Here is a 16385-nt window from a genome sequence, read left to right on the forward strand (position 1 = left end):
ATGAAAAGTTGAAATTCACCATTTTTTTCCTTTTCAATCTATCCGCAGAAAAGAACCAAATTCGTATCCTTGGGCACGAAATAAAAGAATTGTGCCCGCTCAAAATGAAGAAGGATGCCCAAGTACAACTGAGCTTCTCTTTTTTTCCCGTAGAACAGGTAAAACTTTAAGGTTGATGTACACCAATACGCATTATAATAACCTAATCGTACTTAAGTCTCTTTCAACTTTATTTCTTTTTCCAAAGAGGAGAAAACGAAAAAGGACAAGGGGGAAGAAATACGATTCATGGAGGTGGGTCCATAACCATATAATCTTAATGGAAAATGATGTTTGGTGTCCCCAGCAAAATCTAGGGTTTTTTTCTTTGGTAGGACCCTCCAAAGATATGCTGTCACTCTTCAAATATTGTTTGCCCTATAAAAGAAACCATCAGCAAAACCTTCAGCTCCCCCTCTTCTGCTACTTTCTTCTTCTTTTTCTTCTTTCTATCTTTCTTTCTTCTTGTCTCTGTTCATACATCTTTAAGCTCGCGTTACCACCATAGTTCGGTTGCAATTGTCCTATTATCCGTTTGGCTTAATCTCCTAAAGAACGAGAGGAAGACCATGAAAGAGAGTGGAAGAAAACAAGGAGCGCTGTCGCCATGCGCAGCGTGCAAACTGCTCCGGAGGAGATGCGTTCAAGACTGCGTGTTCGCTCCTTACTTCCCAGCCGACCAGCCCCAGAAATTCGCCATCGTCCACAAGGTCTTCGGCGCGAGCAACGTCAACAAGATGCTACAGGTTTAACTGATCATATTCCCCTCTTCTTCGGGCTTTTGCATGCACGACCCCCTTCTCTAATATCCTTCAACACTCTGAGAATAACCTCCAATCCAAAAGATAAACCGAGATTACACTACGTGGAGGAAAACTACATGAACTTCTATGAGATCATCATCAAAACTCTGTCTGCGAGCGACTTGCAGGATAACTTCAACGTGCTTACTTGCCTAGAAATAAATGTAATCACGAATCATGAGAAAATCCATGTATTAATGACCAAATCCATTTCTTATGTCAGTTATTGTGGTTAATTTCTGTTGGGCAAAAGCTAAAAGAGACCCCACCACTAACGAGGTTTCTCGGTCCTTTTTATTTATTCAAAAAGGAGACTTTTTGACCAATTCCATTTTAGCATATGGGATGACGAGGATTTAATTGTTTTAAAAGGCATCTGTATCCTCAAGTATAGTAGTGCTACATGCATAATGAAGGTTCTTTACTGTAATTATCTTTTTTATGGTGAAGAAACTCAAATTCCTAGAAAATTTTTGGACAAAATAATAAAAGACTTTGCTAGTATAGCAATCTTTGGATAGCTGTGAAAATAATGAGTCACAAATTCTTAAAAGAGTGGACCGCACACTAATTTTTAGTTAATTACTTTTTTGTGGAGAAAAACAAACTGTTAGCATAATAGTCACCCAAAGACTAGTACATAATCAATTCCTAATAATACAATAACCCTCAAACATCATGACTCAGGTGTGCTAGATAGGAGGAAAAAGAAAAAAAATAAAGGAAAAGTAAATCTCCACTGGAGAAGGGAAAAAAACAATAAAAATTATTTGTATGAGATTTCCATTGGTGTTGAATATTTTTCATACAAATCAATTGTGCAATGAAATATTTTAGGGTGTCGCTAGCATGACAGTGTGACAGTATTACGGTGGAATGCTAGACATAAGATCAGAGGTGGGTCTCGTCATGATTGTTATATACTTTTTGTCATTCATAATACTTGTGATTGATATTGCACTGTTGCATTGTGAGCCTCTCAAATCCCAACATTTTATGTGGATACGTCCTTCAAATTAGCAAACGCATACGTCTTAACACGTAAATCCAACTTACAAAATTATTGTTTTACACCGTCAATGTACTATAATGTAAAAGGTGATAAAGAAATCGGATATAGTAATTCTAAGCAAGGAAGGAATTAGGCGTGATCATCAAGGATTCGAAAGAGAAAAAGTAGAGCGGATGCCTGCTTTTTGAGACCATCAAGGGTGGCGCTCGCCTTTTTCTTTTGGTCATGTCTGCTTATTTTCCATCTTTAGAACGTAAAAGTATTGTGGAGAGCCGCTCTTGTCATTTCGCTTTTAAGTACACATGATTTTACGGAGATAAGGACGGGGAGCCACACGAGTTTTCACTCTTGCGGAGTCGTTATCTGCTTGTTGTGAGCATGAAGAGTAATCTGACCATGAGGGAATCTAAGCCAAACGAGTCAGTAATGTATGGCGTAATCATGACCCGACAATGACGACCTAAGCTGATGTTACATTTAAATTCTCCAGGAATTACCAGAGCACCAGAGGAGCGACGCAGTGAGCTCGATGGTGTACGAAGCAAACGCGAGGATGCGGGACCCCATATACGGCTGCGTAGGGGCCATATCGTCGCTTCAGCAACAGGTCGACGTGCTGCAGAACCAGCTCGCGCAGGCACAGGCCGAAGTCGTCCACATGCGCATGCAAACGCATCAGTTCCCTTCGGCCTCGGGCTCAGCCGCCGCTGCCGGCAGCTCGCGGGGGGACAACTTGCGCTCCCGGCGGTCGTATCTTCCCTTGAGCGAGGTTGATCAAGCGGAGGTCGAGGACTCTTTGTGGTCATGACGTGAATTATTTCTGATGCTGCCCGCACTTTACTCATCCATTGTGTGCGGATCTTCTAATTTTTGCTTACTAGCTAAAGCTATAAAGTCGTGGTTCTCTATCGTCCCCTCCGGGTTCATCAGAATGTATAGCATTGGAGACGTTTTTGACGGGTGTTAAACTTATCCATGATCATGTGTAGAGGTTTGGTCTGTGGTTTCAGAAAGGCATCATTTGTCTGATCTTATTTTACCAGTGCGTGTGTTAACGAGCTGTCCTGTTATGGACTATAAGGTCAATGGAGCCGAAAACATCTCCGATCTCAGGAAATGCTGAAGGTGCTGACGAGTCTTACGGAAACTTATTCATCGAATGACGCGACAAATGTCAATCCAACGTTGAAATAAGTGCACGAACAGGACAATTATTCAAAAAATACCTAAATTTATTGCACTTTATCCAATTAAGTGCTAAACATTTCACTTGTACCAAATGAGTGCTAAACCTTTTGACACTTTGTCAATTGAGTTCATCCAACCTATTTTCATCGGAAATCGTTGACTTAAACATCGGTAGTGTCATGTAGGATAGCCGATGCCGGTGTAATTATTTATTTATTTATTATTATTATTATTTTTACTATCAAGTTCGGTTAGTCACAAGCAAGGGCTAGCCGACCCTTGCTGACCAATGGGTGAGCATTGAGAAGCCCTCGTTGGGCTCAGTAGAAAGAAAGAAAGAAAGAAAAAATTTCAAAAGAAGTCAGATTATAAAAATTATCTACATTAACAGCGACTATGTCACATAAGATGGTCAACGTCCATGTTAGCGATTTTTACCTAAGATTGGTTGGATGAATTCAATTGGTAAAGCATCAAAAGGTTTAGCACATAATTAGAAAAATTAAAAAAGGTTCAGGATTGAATTGATCAAAATGAAACAGGTTTAAGAATTTTTGGACAATTAGCACATGCATAAAAATTGTATCCAATAATTGACTCGTGCTTCAAGCATTAAACATAAAACAAGCGAGATAATTTTAGACTCTTAGTGAGGTTTCTTAGCCATAGTACGCCCAGTGTTGCTCCTCTTCTCTTTGCTTTTTTCCTCCGACACTTAAATTAGTAAAGATCAATATCTCGAGTTGCAGAGAACAATCCGAGCTGAGGCACGAGATTAGGTGATTAGAGAGTCCCACTCGGCATTCGAGTGCGTGCATATTAGCTAATGATTAAGTTGGCATGCACGTGCGGGTTTTGTCCAATGCCATTGTTGTATTAATATGTAAAGCGAGACAACAACACCATACCTAAACCCAATCATGATCTCTAAGCTTAACTACTTCCATTAATAGATGTAAGGCTCCTGCGTTAGCAACTATAGTGCTTCGGAGCATGGAGTTCAAAAAAGCATAACGTGGAATTACATGGGCACGGATTTATGCGATCAAAAGTACGATAATAGGATATCTCCTTTTCAAATACCGAATAACTTAGGCATCCGGGGGTTCCGAAACAGGCGGCGCCGATGCTTCCTTTCTTTGTGGTGCGGGCGGAGGGCAATAAGCTAGAGACCCCTTGTCGACAAGTCGAGGATCAATCGGATCTGCGGCCCGAGTTATGAATCTACTCATTCCTTCACCTATTTCTGGGTCTTCCCTTTAATAGCGAGGTGAGTAAACTGAAGGCTCATGACACGCACGCGTGCGTGATCTCATCTCTATAGAATAACACGTGGAGAGAGGCCCATTACACGCCTTTTGTCGCTATTGGGCTCTTCTCCTACTCCGGCCCAAATAAAGCCCGTCGATCAATTGAACAACAAGAAGGCCCATACTTGCGGCCCAAACGAGAATCCATTAGATCGTTAGGGTAACCCGACAACAGCGGTTTTAGCATGCTATTGTGTTGCTGGCCAGTAGAATCAAGAATCCTGAGACCACCACCTCGTTTCCACGCTTACAGTAACTGCTGGCGTTGGCCTCTCCCCGCGGAATCTCTCTTCCTTGTGCTTCCATCTTCTCTCCGACATGGTATGTTCGGTTCTGTCGTCGCTCCTTGTGACGTTTGGATGGTTTGGTTGAATCCATCGGTATCGTGTTCTAGTGATTTGTATTTGATTTGATGGGCAATGGTTCTCTCTTTGCCGACGAAATGCATTTGATCGTGCAGTCTCAGCCGGATAACAAGCCGGAAACCGTGGAAGACCTGGAGAGAAAGAAGAAGAAGGAAGAGAAGGTCTCCTCTTTTTCTGCCTTTTGCTAATTCAGTTCCTCAATTGTTCTTTATCCCCTTTGTTTTATACATTGGACTTCATTCGAATAATGATCGAGCACGGGAAGAGAAACAGAAAGAATTCGAACTTTTTTTTGCTCGCAACTTGAGTTGTAAATGGAGTTCTGCCTCGCTCTTTGTTGGTCATCCCACCATTTGTGTAGTGCATGAATCTTATTGATCGGAAATGAGCTGCTAAAATAAAGCAGCAATGATCTTGTTCGTCTGAATGTTCTTATCCACTTGACCCTTCAGCTTTGCCAAATTGAGACGGCTGTTCATTTGCTTAAGCGACAATAATCTCTTTTAATACGTTGCATTTTTTATTTATCTTTGAAGGCAAGAGAGAAGGAATTGAAGAAACTCAAGGCTGCTGAAAAAGCAGAACTGGCTAAACTTAAGGTACTTATTACTGTCTCAGAGTTCTTGCTTGTCGTATTATGGATCATTAGTAGTCGCTCTCATGCGTGATCGTTCTCAGTCTGGTAGCAAGTTTTCAGTGTTGGGGGTTGATCATTTGTCTGTTATATCAAATGGGGCTTAATGCCATACTCATTATTCATACTGGGGTTGATATTTCATTCTTTTGTTGTGTCATTCTTCGAAGGCTCAACAAGGTGCCAATGCCCCTAAAAAGAGTGCAAAAAAGAATATAAAGCGAGATACAGGTGAAGAGAATCTGGAGGATTATGTTGACCCAGAGACTCCTTTTGGTGAGAAGAAAAGGCTATCCAGCCAAATGGCGAAGCAGTATAGCCCGAGTGTCGTTGAGAAATCGTAAGAATTTAATTTCTCTGTTGTTTACGCTAGATTTGACTTATTGTCATGTCTTAGATCTATCCTCAGACCAACTTCTCGTTGGTTTAGATGGTACACATGGTGGGAGAAATCAGGCTTCTTTGTAGCCGATGCCAGCAGCCCCAAACCACCATTTGTAATTGTGAGTATGTTTTACGTCTGGAAACTCTTTTACAGCATAATTAGGATTCTATTCTGTCTTCTTGTTTGCAACTCGATACGAGTGAGTGATTGAGGATCTTACTGGGGTTTACTAAGATTGAATGCAGTGAGTTTCTGTTCACTAGTTTGGCTTTTACTGCAGAGTTTATTAATGCAACCACAAATAGTAGACTTTGCTTTTCTAATGTACATTCTGATTTTTTCAAGGTTTAAGATGGGTGGTTTTTTTATTATCGAACGCTTATCCATTTAACACTGTGGACCTTTACAAATGCCTAATTGTTGGTGCAATAGCTTTAGCATGGAGGCAATGTCACAAGTAAATGGTATTCTGGGTAGGTAGATGGTAAAACTACAATGGTAAAGGCAGGAGGTGAAAACAAGAAAGAAACCATGTATTTTTGTGTCTCGATTGTCTTTTAGTTGTGTTAATTTTATGTTCCAACCGACTTTTCTGGCTTGTTCTACTGCAAGTATCATTCTTGCTTCTTGTTGCTGCTAAAAAATGTACATGATCTTGAATTGTATGGAATGACTATGTGCTTGTATTCCTCTTTTTTGCTGATAATGTGTTGATATTTCTATCTTCTTGTGAATGTGGCTTAATATGAACTAATTGGGCTACTACATTCAGGGATGAATAACTGTCATCTAGTTGTGCTGCATTTTCAATTTTTTCCACAGGGAAAATTGTTTTGTAGATTGGAAAAGTATCAGCCTACAATCTCATTATATTAATCTTTCCTAAGATCTGTTTTGCAATATGCTTCTCATCATGCAGGTCCTTCCCCCTCCAAATGTGACAGGGGCCCTACACATTGGGCATGCCCTTACATCTGCTATACAGGTGCGGCCCTATTTCTGCATTCTGCTCTTGCTCATTCATGAAGACTAAGTGCATCCTTCACGTTCACATTATCATCATGTGCAGGACACCATTATCCGTTGGAAGAGAATGTCTGGGTATAATACCCTGTGGGTGCCTGGAATGGATCATGCTGGGATTGCAACACAGGTGATGTTGCTATCATCTTCTACTTTTTTAATGTTTAGATGTGATATTGGGGTTACTGTGGCAAGTTGCCTGTTCCATCCTTACCTATTGCAAGAACTTTGGGTCTCAATAGCTCAATGTAAAAAAGCCAAAACTGTCGTCAAGGCCTCATCTTTTTATGTTTTTTGTTGCGGTCACAGTATGTAACCTTGATAATTCTTTCTTCCTTGCCCTAGGTTTAGGGCTTTTACCCTGTCATTTTCCATGAGTATCTCTAGCTTGATTATCATATGGTTGGATTGGAGTGGACATTCTAAAGCAATTGAGATCTTCAGTAATTTCATTTAGTAGTTAAATGAAGAGACTAGTAATATGGCCTCAGTCTAATCATGTGTAGTGTTGGACTATTGTATTAGCATGAGTAGATTAGATGTTGATAGGGGAGACACTGCACATGAGGTTGCAATTGTGCGGATATTCGGGAGGGAAATTGTCATGATGGGACCCTAATTAAAATGTTTTTACCAATTGTGTTGGTAGTTTTTATTGGGATAGGTCCGATTAGTTCAAAGTCTTATCCTTTTACTGCTATGTTAGCATTCATTTAAACATTTTAACTGATCGATTCATGTTTAGTCAAACTTTACTCAGTTCTGCTAAATATTGCAAGATTTCATGAAGTGATTACCATGTTTTCCTGGGATGTGGTAATTTTGGTGGCCATTTCGGCAAGTACGGGATCTGATGATATTCTCATTTTCCCCATTATACAGATTATCTAGTTTCATAGATCTGGTATGTAGGAGACATGATGGTTGGAATTCTTGCCATTTATCCAGTAAATTCATCATGTACCCACAATTACCAGCAGTATATTGTGGCAATATTATTGAGATGACAATGGTGTATCTTCACATGTACCACTTGAGGCAATAGAATTGGTTATATTGGCTTGTGCTATCTCAATATATGCAACCCTCAATTGCTTTTATCTAAATAAGAACCTCAATTGCTTTTATCTAAATAAGAAACTACGTCATGTTTGGTCAGTTTTTTGTTTGTGGTTGAATCTGAAGGTTATTTATTCAGCTGTGAGGGTTTTGATGCAATTTTTGCAGGTTGTTGTGGAGAAGAAGCTAATGCGAGAATGTCGTTTGACAAGGCATGATGTTGGTCGAGAGAAATTTGTGTCTGAGGTGAAATTCTCCTTGCTAATTGGACCTTCAGTGGTTGTACTTCACTGTCCATGTGGAATTCGTTGTGCTTCACTAATCTATTTGGTGTCTGGTTGTGACTAGGTATGGAAGTGGAAGGATGAGTATGGTGGCACTATATTAAGGCAGCAGCGTCGTTTGGGTGCATCACTTGATTGGTCCCGTGAGGTGACTTTTTCAAGTTCATGAATTTTATCATGAATTGTTTTGGGCTGGAATAGATTGTGTGCTCGAGTTTGAAGCTGATGAAGATATTACTGTCAATATCTCAGTTTATCTCTCTGGTAGATTTATTGACTAGAAACGTATAGTTTCCCCTGAAATATCTCTTTTGCTTTTTTTTTTTTTCTAAGTGCTTTACAATGGATGAGAGAAGATCAAGGGCTGTCACTGAAGCATTTGTTCGACTGTACAGAGATGGTCTTATCTATAGGTATTTGAGAAATAACATTCTTTTTCCAACCTCTTTTCTTCTCCTATTGTTCTCTGCCTTTTTCCACTTATCAACACATTGTCTGCATGTAATTTTGGTACAAGCATGTCAAAAAAGTAATAGGCTTCTTGTTGACACTGGTCAACAGAACAAACATGTATGATTCTGATGGTTGATAGTGCTCAATTGAATATGTAGCTACAGTGTTGAAACATATTTACTGTGAGATCTTCGGTATGACTTTTTTTATGTACCTTTTGCCTGTCTCAAATATTGCGGCTTAGCTCTTTGATTTTATAATGATTAATAAGTTAGAAAAATTGTTGGGTGGATTTGCATATAAAATTTTTCGTATTTTATTAAAACATTTCTTTTTCCATTTTCAAATGTTTGGAAGATGTAAAATTTGCATATATGCTTAAACTGTAGGCTGTATGTTTAATTTTTAAATGCTCATATTTTTAAGTGAGATGGTTGCTTTTAATGTCTCCTTTGTTTGAGGTAGAATAATTCTCATACTTAATTGAAAATTTTGTCAGGGATATCCGCCTAGTGAATTGGGATTGCATCTTAAGGACCGCAATATCTGATATTGAGGCAAGTGCTGCCTTATGAGTGCATGGTCATTTAGTGCTTTTTTCCATTACTTAGCCGGATGATTCTGTTTGTAGGTAGATTATGTGGATATCAAGGAAAGAACACTTCTAAAAGTTCCGGGCTATGAAAATCCAGTGGAATTTGGAGTTTTAACATCCTTTGCCTACCCACTGGAGGAAGGCCTGGGAGAGATTGTTGTTGCCACGACAAGGGTGGAGACAATGCTAGGTGACACAGCTATTGCAATTCACCCTGATGATAAAAGGTATACTCATCTGCATGGAAAATATGCAATTCATCCGTTCAATGGAAGAAGACTTCCCATTGTCTGTGATGCAATCCTTGTTGATCCAAGTTTTGGTACTGGTGCTGTTAAGGTACAATTTCTGACCAATTGGAATTGTAAGCCTTATTTGTCTTTTCCTATGTTAGCTTTTATACCCTGTTCCATCTTTTTCAGATCACTCCAGCACACGATCCAAATGATTTTGAGGTTGGAAAGCGTCATATTCTTGAATTTATCAACATTTTTACTGATGATGGGAAAATAAATAGCAATGGTGGTTCGGAGTTTGTTGGGATGCCACGTTTTAAGGCCCGCCAAGCTATTACTGAGGCACTGCAGCAAAAGGTATGATAATATGCACTGCACTATAGACGTATCCTGTTATTTTGTAGGTTCTTGTGGTCTATGTGATTTTCGATGTTGTAGTGAATCTTAACTTGTTTTAACTTCTATGATTTGTTTGACTTCTTGTCACTTGTCGGATATGGTTAATTCCTCTGTAATTGTATTGGAAGAGGCAAATTTAATTGAATCTCTGGAGCCCACAAAGAGTCTGGTATCCTTGATATCAACATTTCCGGGTCTGCAACCAATTTTTTCTGAACAAACTGAATGGAATTAACAGTATTACATATGCATGTCAGTTGCCAAATTTTGTAGAGGTTGGAATTCATTATAAATCTCCTTCCCTTAAACACATGCACCTGTAGCTTATATAGACTATCCATTAGTTTTTCTTTCATATGTCCTCCAGAACTCAAGTAACATTGAAAGTCACATGAGTCAAAGTCCATCACAGCTCCTCCGCTACACAAGAATGGCGTATGTACTAGATGACAGGGCAGCTCCACAGACCGACGCAATTTGTAAGAATGGACCTGTTTATTGCATCATTCTGGATCCATCAGACAACATCCTTCCTACATTCCAATGCCCCCAAACCCTACTTAGAGATGTCTTACCTAGCTGAAACGCCTATATTGGTTGGCAAAATCAGTGTAATGAGGGAGATGCCTATTGGGCTTCATTCTAGAAAACACAGATTGCCTTCTTGATGCTGATTAGTTTTGCCTCAGCTGTTCTTATGTAGTTCTGTTGCGAAGTTTGATTGTGGCTTAGGGCTATAAGCGGAAAGAGTTGCATCCTTGAACTAAAGAGGTTGACAATCTCCTAATTGACAGAGGCTTAAACAACTGACTTGTTATTCAAGTTGACATGCACTACATCCTTAAGTGGACGATATGTTGACTACATGATGTCGGACAGTAGTCCTAACAAAGAATAAATCTTTAGGCTTCACGCCCAAAGCTTCCTAAGCATCACACCTAGGGTTTCTTAAGCATCACACAATCCCAAAGCAAAGAATTGCCAAATTCAGGTAATCATCAACTCTATTCAAAAGAAAGAATTACAACCACTTATATAGACTCTCTAAAGTACTATTTTGAGTCAAAAATAGGAAACCTGATATATCCTTAAAAAACTAGGAAACACATATCAACTACCAACTAGGAAAAGGAAACATTAAATCCTATGCCAACTAGGAGAAGGAAACTTATTACGATCCTAATAGACTCCCATAACATCAGAAGATTCCTGATTAATCAAAGAGAATAAACAGCACACTTCACTTGTCGCGCCTTTTGTAAGTGTTGCCATTGTCCTCCATCACTATGGCGAGCTTTCAATTTGCTTGGACAATGCCCTGGCTACATAGGTTGAACTCACATTCTCATTATCCTATTGATGTTGGTGTATTGTCAATGGAATTTTGCCATATAAGACAACTACTTCTACTAAACTCTGGATCTTTTACTTATTCTCTGCTTTACTAATGTGGATGCTTAGCTTATACTCTTTCACGAATACCTTCTTATTCTCTCCAGCATGTCCAGTTGTTGAGCTATTTTATTTGCATGCTTTTAGGGACTATATAGAGGTTCTAAAAACAATGAGATGAGGCTTGGCCTTTGTTCAAGGAGCAATGATGTTGTTGAACCATTAATAAAGCCCCAGTGGTATGTGGATTGTAATGGCATGGCGAAGCAAGCTCTTGATGTGGCGTTGGACTCTGAGGATAGAAAGCTTGAAATCATCCCTAAACAGTATGCTGCTGATTGGAAAAGGTGTTGTCATCTCCTCTACGAAATCGGAAACCATGTCTAGAAGTGCTTGCTGTTTATTTTTCCACCCAATATCTTACTCTGATGTGCTTGCTGTTGGTTTACTCTAATAATATTTCCCTTTGATTGGCTCCAAGTAATTTGTATAGATGCAGCCTATTTTATGGGGTAAAAACTGGTTCGTAATGTTTGGACAGTGTGGTTATCAATTGTCTGATGTCAATATGTATAATGCATTTCAATTGTGTCTCTAAGCATTTTTTATGAAGTTATAGTCAGTGTTTTTGAATTAAGGAAATGTTTCAACATCCCAGGTGGCTTGAGAATATACGTGATTGGTGCATTTCGAGGCAGCTTTGGTGGGGTCACCGGATACCAGCATGGTATGTCACTCTGGAAGACGATGAACTGAAGGAACTTGGTGCATATAACGATCACTGGATAGTTGCTCAAGATGAGAGTGAAGCTCACAAGGAAGCCAGCAAGAAGTATGCAGGGAGGAAATTTGATTTGTGCCAAGATCCTGACGTGCTTGACACCTGGTTTTCATCTGGCCTTTTTCCATTATCTGTTCTTGGATGGCCAGATGATACAGAAGATTTGAAGGCATTTTATCCTACTTCTGTCCTTGAGACTGGTCACGATATTCTCTTTTTCTGGGTTGCCCGAATGGTGATGTTGGGAATCAAACTGGGAGGAGATGTACCTTTTAGGAAGGTGAGTAAAATCCTCTGCCAGCACACATGACTAGCTTATGATCCAATGAAGATATGATGGTAAATCTATGACAATGGCTCAGCTTGCTAGCACTGAATCTGTAGGAGATTTCTTTCCAAGGAAAATGCATGGAATGAGCTCCTCGTTAAACCCGGCAGAAATGCGAAGTGTCTATTGAGTGACATTTAGTTTGATTCCTCGGGAATATACTTTTGAGTTCTTAGTTGAGACTTGCCTAAAACTGTGCGGTGTCCCAAAACTTACCAGATTTATTTTCCATAAAGGATCTGGAATAACTTGGACTTCATGTGACTCTTGCTTTTGCAACTACATTGTTGAATGCCCGTTGACTAAATAGTTCTAGTTGGTACAATCAAGAGTCAACACTCAGTCTGATTGCTGTGCGATTAAAATTTGTTTTGAGCTGCTACAGCTTGGGAAATGAAGAGAGTTTTTGTTTGTGTGCTCAGAATTATTTTCTTCTATGAATGTGGTTTGGTCCATGGTTTATCTTTGCAGGTTTATCTGCATCCCATGATTCGTGATGCACACGGACGGAAGATGTCGAAGTCTTTAGGAAATGTCATTGATCCACTTGAAGTAATTAATGGCATAAGCCTTGAAGGTCTTCATAAGAGATTGGAGGAGGGCAATTTGGACCCTAATGAACTGGCTGTTGCAAAAGCAGGACAGGTCAAAGACTTCCCCAATGGTATTGCTGAATGTGGTGCGGATGCTCTCCGATTTGCACTTGTCTCTTACACTGCTCAGGTTTATGCCTTTTGCCTGCCTATTTGACCATGATATAGCACTTACGGTCCATGGGACTTAATGTCATTCTACAACTGTTAAGTTGCAATTTCAGTAATTTTTCTACTGTATTTCTGTGTTAACAAATTTTTTTTAATCTCTTTTCTAGTCTGATAAAATAAATCTGGATATTCAAAGAGTTGTTGGATATCGTCAATGGTGCAACAAATTGTGGAACGCCGTCCGATTTGCTATGAGCAAACTTGGAGATGATTATGTTCCTCCCACGGAAGTACATCCAGAAACTATGCCATTTAGCTGCAAATGGATAATATCTGTGATGAACAAGGCTATAAAGAAAACCGTGTCATCACTAGATTCGTATGAATTTTCAGATGCAGCCACTGCAGTGTACTCATGGTGGCAGTATCAGTTCTGTGATGTTTTTATTGAAGCAATCAAGCCTTACTTTACTGGTGAGGACCCAACCTTTACATCTGAAAGGAATTCTTCACGAGAAGCTCTGTGGCTGTGCTTGGAAACTGGGTTACGGCTGCTTCATCCTTTCATGCCTTTTGTTACTGAAGAATTGTGGCAGCGGCTGCGTTCATCACAAGGCAATCAGAGAAAAGAATCGATAATGATATGTGATTACCCATCCTATGTGGAGGTATATCTAAGTTGATAATCTAATGAAAGTTCGTTTGTGACAGTATGACTGATATATGCCATTATATATATTAAGTGGGACTAATGACATTTGTAGTTCTATCAATAAATACATGAATCTATGGGTTTGGTTTAAATTAATGGGTGGATTACGTACTTATCACTGTGATTTACTTTTTCGTTGTAGTGCTGGACAAATGAAAGGGTGGAGCTTGAGATGGATCTTGTTGAGTCTGCAGTAAAATCTCTTCGGTCACTAAGGTCAGAGGTGCTTGCAAAGCACAGAAATGAAAGGTATGGGTTCACTTTTTCACCATTTTGTTTGCTGTGTATTTGCTATTACCTGGTACCATAATTCATTCGCTAGTGCCAATGCCATACTTGGTAATCCTAATAGTAAAGGGCCGCTAGATTTGTTGATTTATTTGTCCAGCTTTTGATTTGGGGTCTTTGTTTTGTTTCCCTGTATCTTCTCTCCCTCGGAAAAATCAAGATAACAAGCTTCCTTCCTGGGTATCTAATAACTTTTAAAGGTGCTGCTTGAAGTTTGGAGTGCTTTCTTACCATTCAATGCAACATTGGGGAATCCCATCATAAAAGCACATTTATTTCACAAAAGTGTGCTTAGATGAGCATGTGGTGATGGAAATTTTAAAGTAGTCAAAAGGATCTATCAGGTGACATGGACACATACCAAGCCGTTTACCTGGGGGACTTCCCCGTAATACAGTATTAAATCCTCAGATATATTCTGAGTTAGGATCCAATGTGAGATTTCCCGAGATTCACTATTTAATCTGCTGGGTCGTATAGCTATCTCAATTCTCTGATGTATTTTCAAAATCAGATCAACTGAGTTTACACTTAATGATTCATATGTTTTATCATTTTCTTTGTTCGTTATCTTTTCCCTCAGGTTACCTGCTTATGCATATTGCCAAAATGAGGAAGTTGCAGGCATCATTAAAAGTCATGAATTGGAGATTGTCACTCTTGCTACTTTATCATCATTAGAGGTACGGCGTGTTTGCTTTTTCAACTTGTGTATGCTTTATCATCATTAGAGGTACCTTGACAATCCTTTTACTCCTACCATACCAAACTCACCGGTTTCAGTGCTCAATCTTTTAGGTCAAAATGCTTCCATTTTAGTTGCTAAGTTCATGAGTGCCACTTGTTTTCCTTTGGTTCAAGTGATGACTTCACTGTTAATTTACAGGTTTTGCTGAGTGAAAGAGATGTTGCTCCAGCAAGATGTGCCTTTGAGAATGTCAATGTAAATCTCAAAGTGTATCTTAAGGTTGAAGGAAATCTCAATGCGGAGGCAGAACGTGAAAAGATCAAGAATAAGATGGAAGAGATTCAAAAGTGAGTCCACTGAAAATAGAGGCATCCACATCTATCTCTGCGTGTGTTGTGCGCGTGCATGTTTTTGACTGTGCATGCTTGAAACTAAACATCACTTGGCTTGAAAAGTTTCTATTAGCTGCTCAGAAGTATTAACATACATCACCATGTCTACAAATAGCTTATCAGAACTAATGTGCATGTTCCTTTGTGCCTCAATGGAACATATTTGTTAGACAAGAAGTGTTCGGTTAAAAGAGGAGATAAGTGCACTGGAAGCCTAAAACTTGTCACAAAAGTGCAATTGAGTGTTTGATCTTTCAAAAAGTGCAATCAAATTCTAAAATTTGTCAAGTTGGTGTATTCAAGTCCTAAAACTTGTTAGCATTTTCCATTTGTCAAGTTGGACAGAGTTAATGGAAGGACTTGATTGCATCAACTTGACAAGTTTTAGGATTTGATTGAATTTTTTATAAATTTTAGGACTCAATTTTACTTTCGTGATGAGTTTCAAGACTTGATTGCACCTTTTGAAATCAGTTCACTTATCCCTTTAAAGAATCTAGTTGTGTCCTATGATAACTTTACTGAGAGCTGGCATAACCTTCTTCCCCTGTCATGTCTTTAAGTATCATTTCTAGGAGAAGTCCCATGGGGTTTCATTTCACTTGTCCTTGACCTCGTCTATCCCTGATGTCATCGATTTTATGGTGATGCATGTTATTTTTTATTTTTCCTTGTGAACTAGAGCAACTTTTGGCAGATTTTCATTTAAGAAATATTTTATTACGTTGGTTCTCTAGTATTCTATTGAACCTTGAAGATATGAATTGTTCACATGGCTTGGATCTAATTGGTTGGTGTGACTTGTATACCTATACAGGCAGCAAGAGAAACTTAAGAAGACCATGAATGCATCTGGCTATGAACAGAAGGTCCCAGCTCATATCCAGGAAGAGAATGCTGCAAAGCTGGCTAAGCTCATCCAGGAATTTGAATTTTTCCAGAAGGAGAACTCTAGATTAGATGCTGAATTGATGGATAACAATTAATCGGCAGGTTCCCACATTTTTTACTGGCCCCAGACCGCTTGATAGCGTCATGAATTTTGATGCAACAAAAAGCAGAAAAGGATTTTCTGAGGCTTATATGACCTTGAAGCCCCAGCTAAGATTAGAAAATGTTGTTCCAAGTGATTTATTTGGTTGTTCCGGGCGAATACTTTGGGATGATATACGGTCATCGGGGCTTGTAGCTATATAATGATTTCTTGTTTCCATGATGAGAATTGATCTCGGGTGGAGGAAAGTGCATTTGGAGGCGCACAACTTGATCTTTTCAAATTGGAGAGAGAATGCGCCTACAATTGGATCCTTTCAAG

At 39.3% G+C, this 16385-nt stretch overlaps 2 protein-coding genes across 2 annotated transcripts; both read left to right on the forward strand.

Moving 5' to 3' along the window:
- Positions 1-432: 432 nt before the first annotated feature.
- On the forward strand, positions 433-2881 carry LOC115739857 (LOB domain-containing protein 4-like). The gene is made up of 2 exons (XM_030673175.2): positions 433-785; positions 2345-2881. Exons 1-2 carry the CDS (start codon positions 609-611, stop codon positions 2660-2662), a joined length of 495 nt encoding a protein of 164 aa, XP_030529035.1. The 5' UTR covers positions 433-608; the 3' UTR covers positions 2663-2881.
- Positions 2882-4525: 1644 nt separating this feature from the next.
- On the forward strand, positions 4526-16286 carry LOC115738317 (valine--tRNA ligase, mitochondrial 1-like). Its single transcript, XM_030671031.2, has 21 exons — positions 4526-4673; positions 4813-4878; positions 5254-5316; positions 5522-5691; positions 5782-5854; positions 6656-6721; positions 6806-6889; positions 7987-8064; positions 8167-8250; positions 8436-8515; positions 9055-9112; positions 9187-9489; positions 9573-9743; positions 11325-11524; positions 11836-12238; positions 12758-13009; positions 13158-13658; positions 13845-13951; positions 14574-14673; positions 14877-15025; positions 15888-16286. Exons 1-21 carry the CDS (start codon positions 4671-4673, stop codon positions 16054-16056), a joined length of 3180 nt encoding a protein of 1059 aa, XP_030526891.1. The 5' UTR covers positions 4526-4670; the 3' UTR covers positions 16057-16286.
- Positions 16287-16385: the final 99 nt, after the last annotated feature.

Source organism: Rhodamnia argentea, chromosome 2 (genome assembly GCF_020921035.1).
Source record: "Rhodamnia argentea isolate NSW1041297 chromosome 2, ASM2092103v1, whole genome shotgun sequence".
Taxonomy (NCBI): Eukaryota; Viridiplantae; Streptophyta; class Magnoliopsida; order Myrtales; family Myrtaceae; genus Rhodamnia; species Rhodamnia argentea.

Coding starts and splice junctions, on each gene's coding strand:
- LOC115739857 (XM_030673175.2), top strand. CDS start 609: ATGAAAGAGAGTGGAAGAAAACAAGGAGCGCTGTCGCCATGCGCAGCG. Junction 786..2,344: donor ACGTCAACAAGATGCTACAG/GTTTAACTGATC, acceptor TAAATTCTCCAG/GAATTACCAGAGCACCAGAG.
- LOC115738317 (XM_030671031.2), top strand. Junction 6,722..6,805: donor CCCTTACATCTGCTATACAG/GTGCGGCCCTAT, acceptor CATCATGTGCAG/GACACCATTATCCGTTGGAA. Junction 6,890..7,986: donor ATGCTGGGATTGCAACACAG/GTGATGTTGCTA, acceptor CAATTTTTGCAG/GTTGTTGTGGAGAAGAAGCT.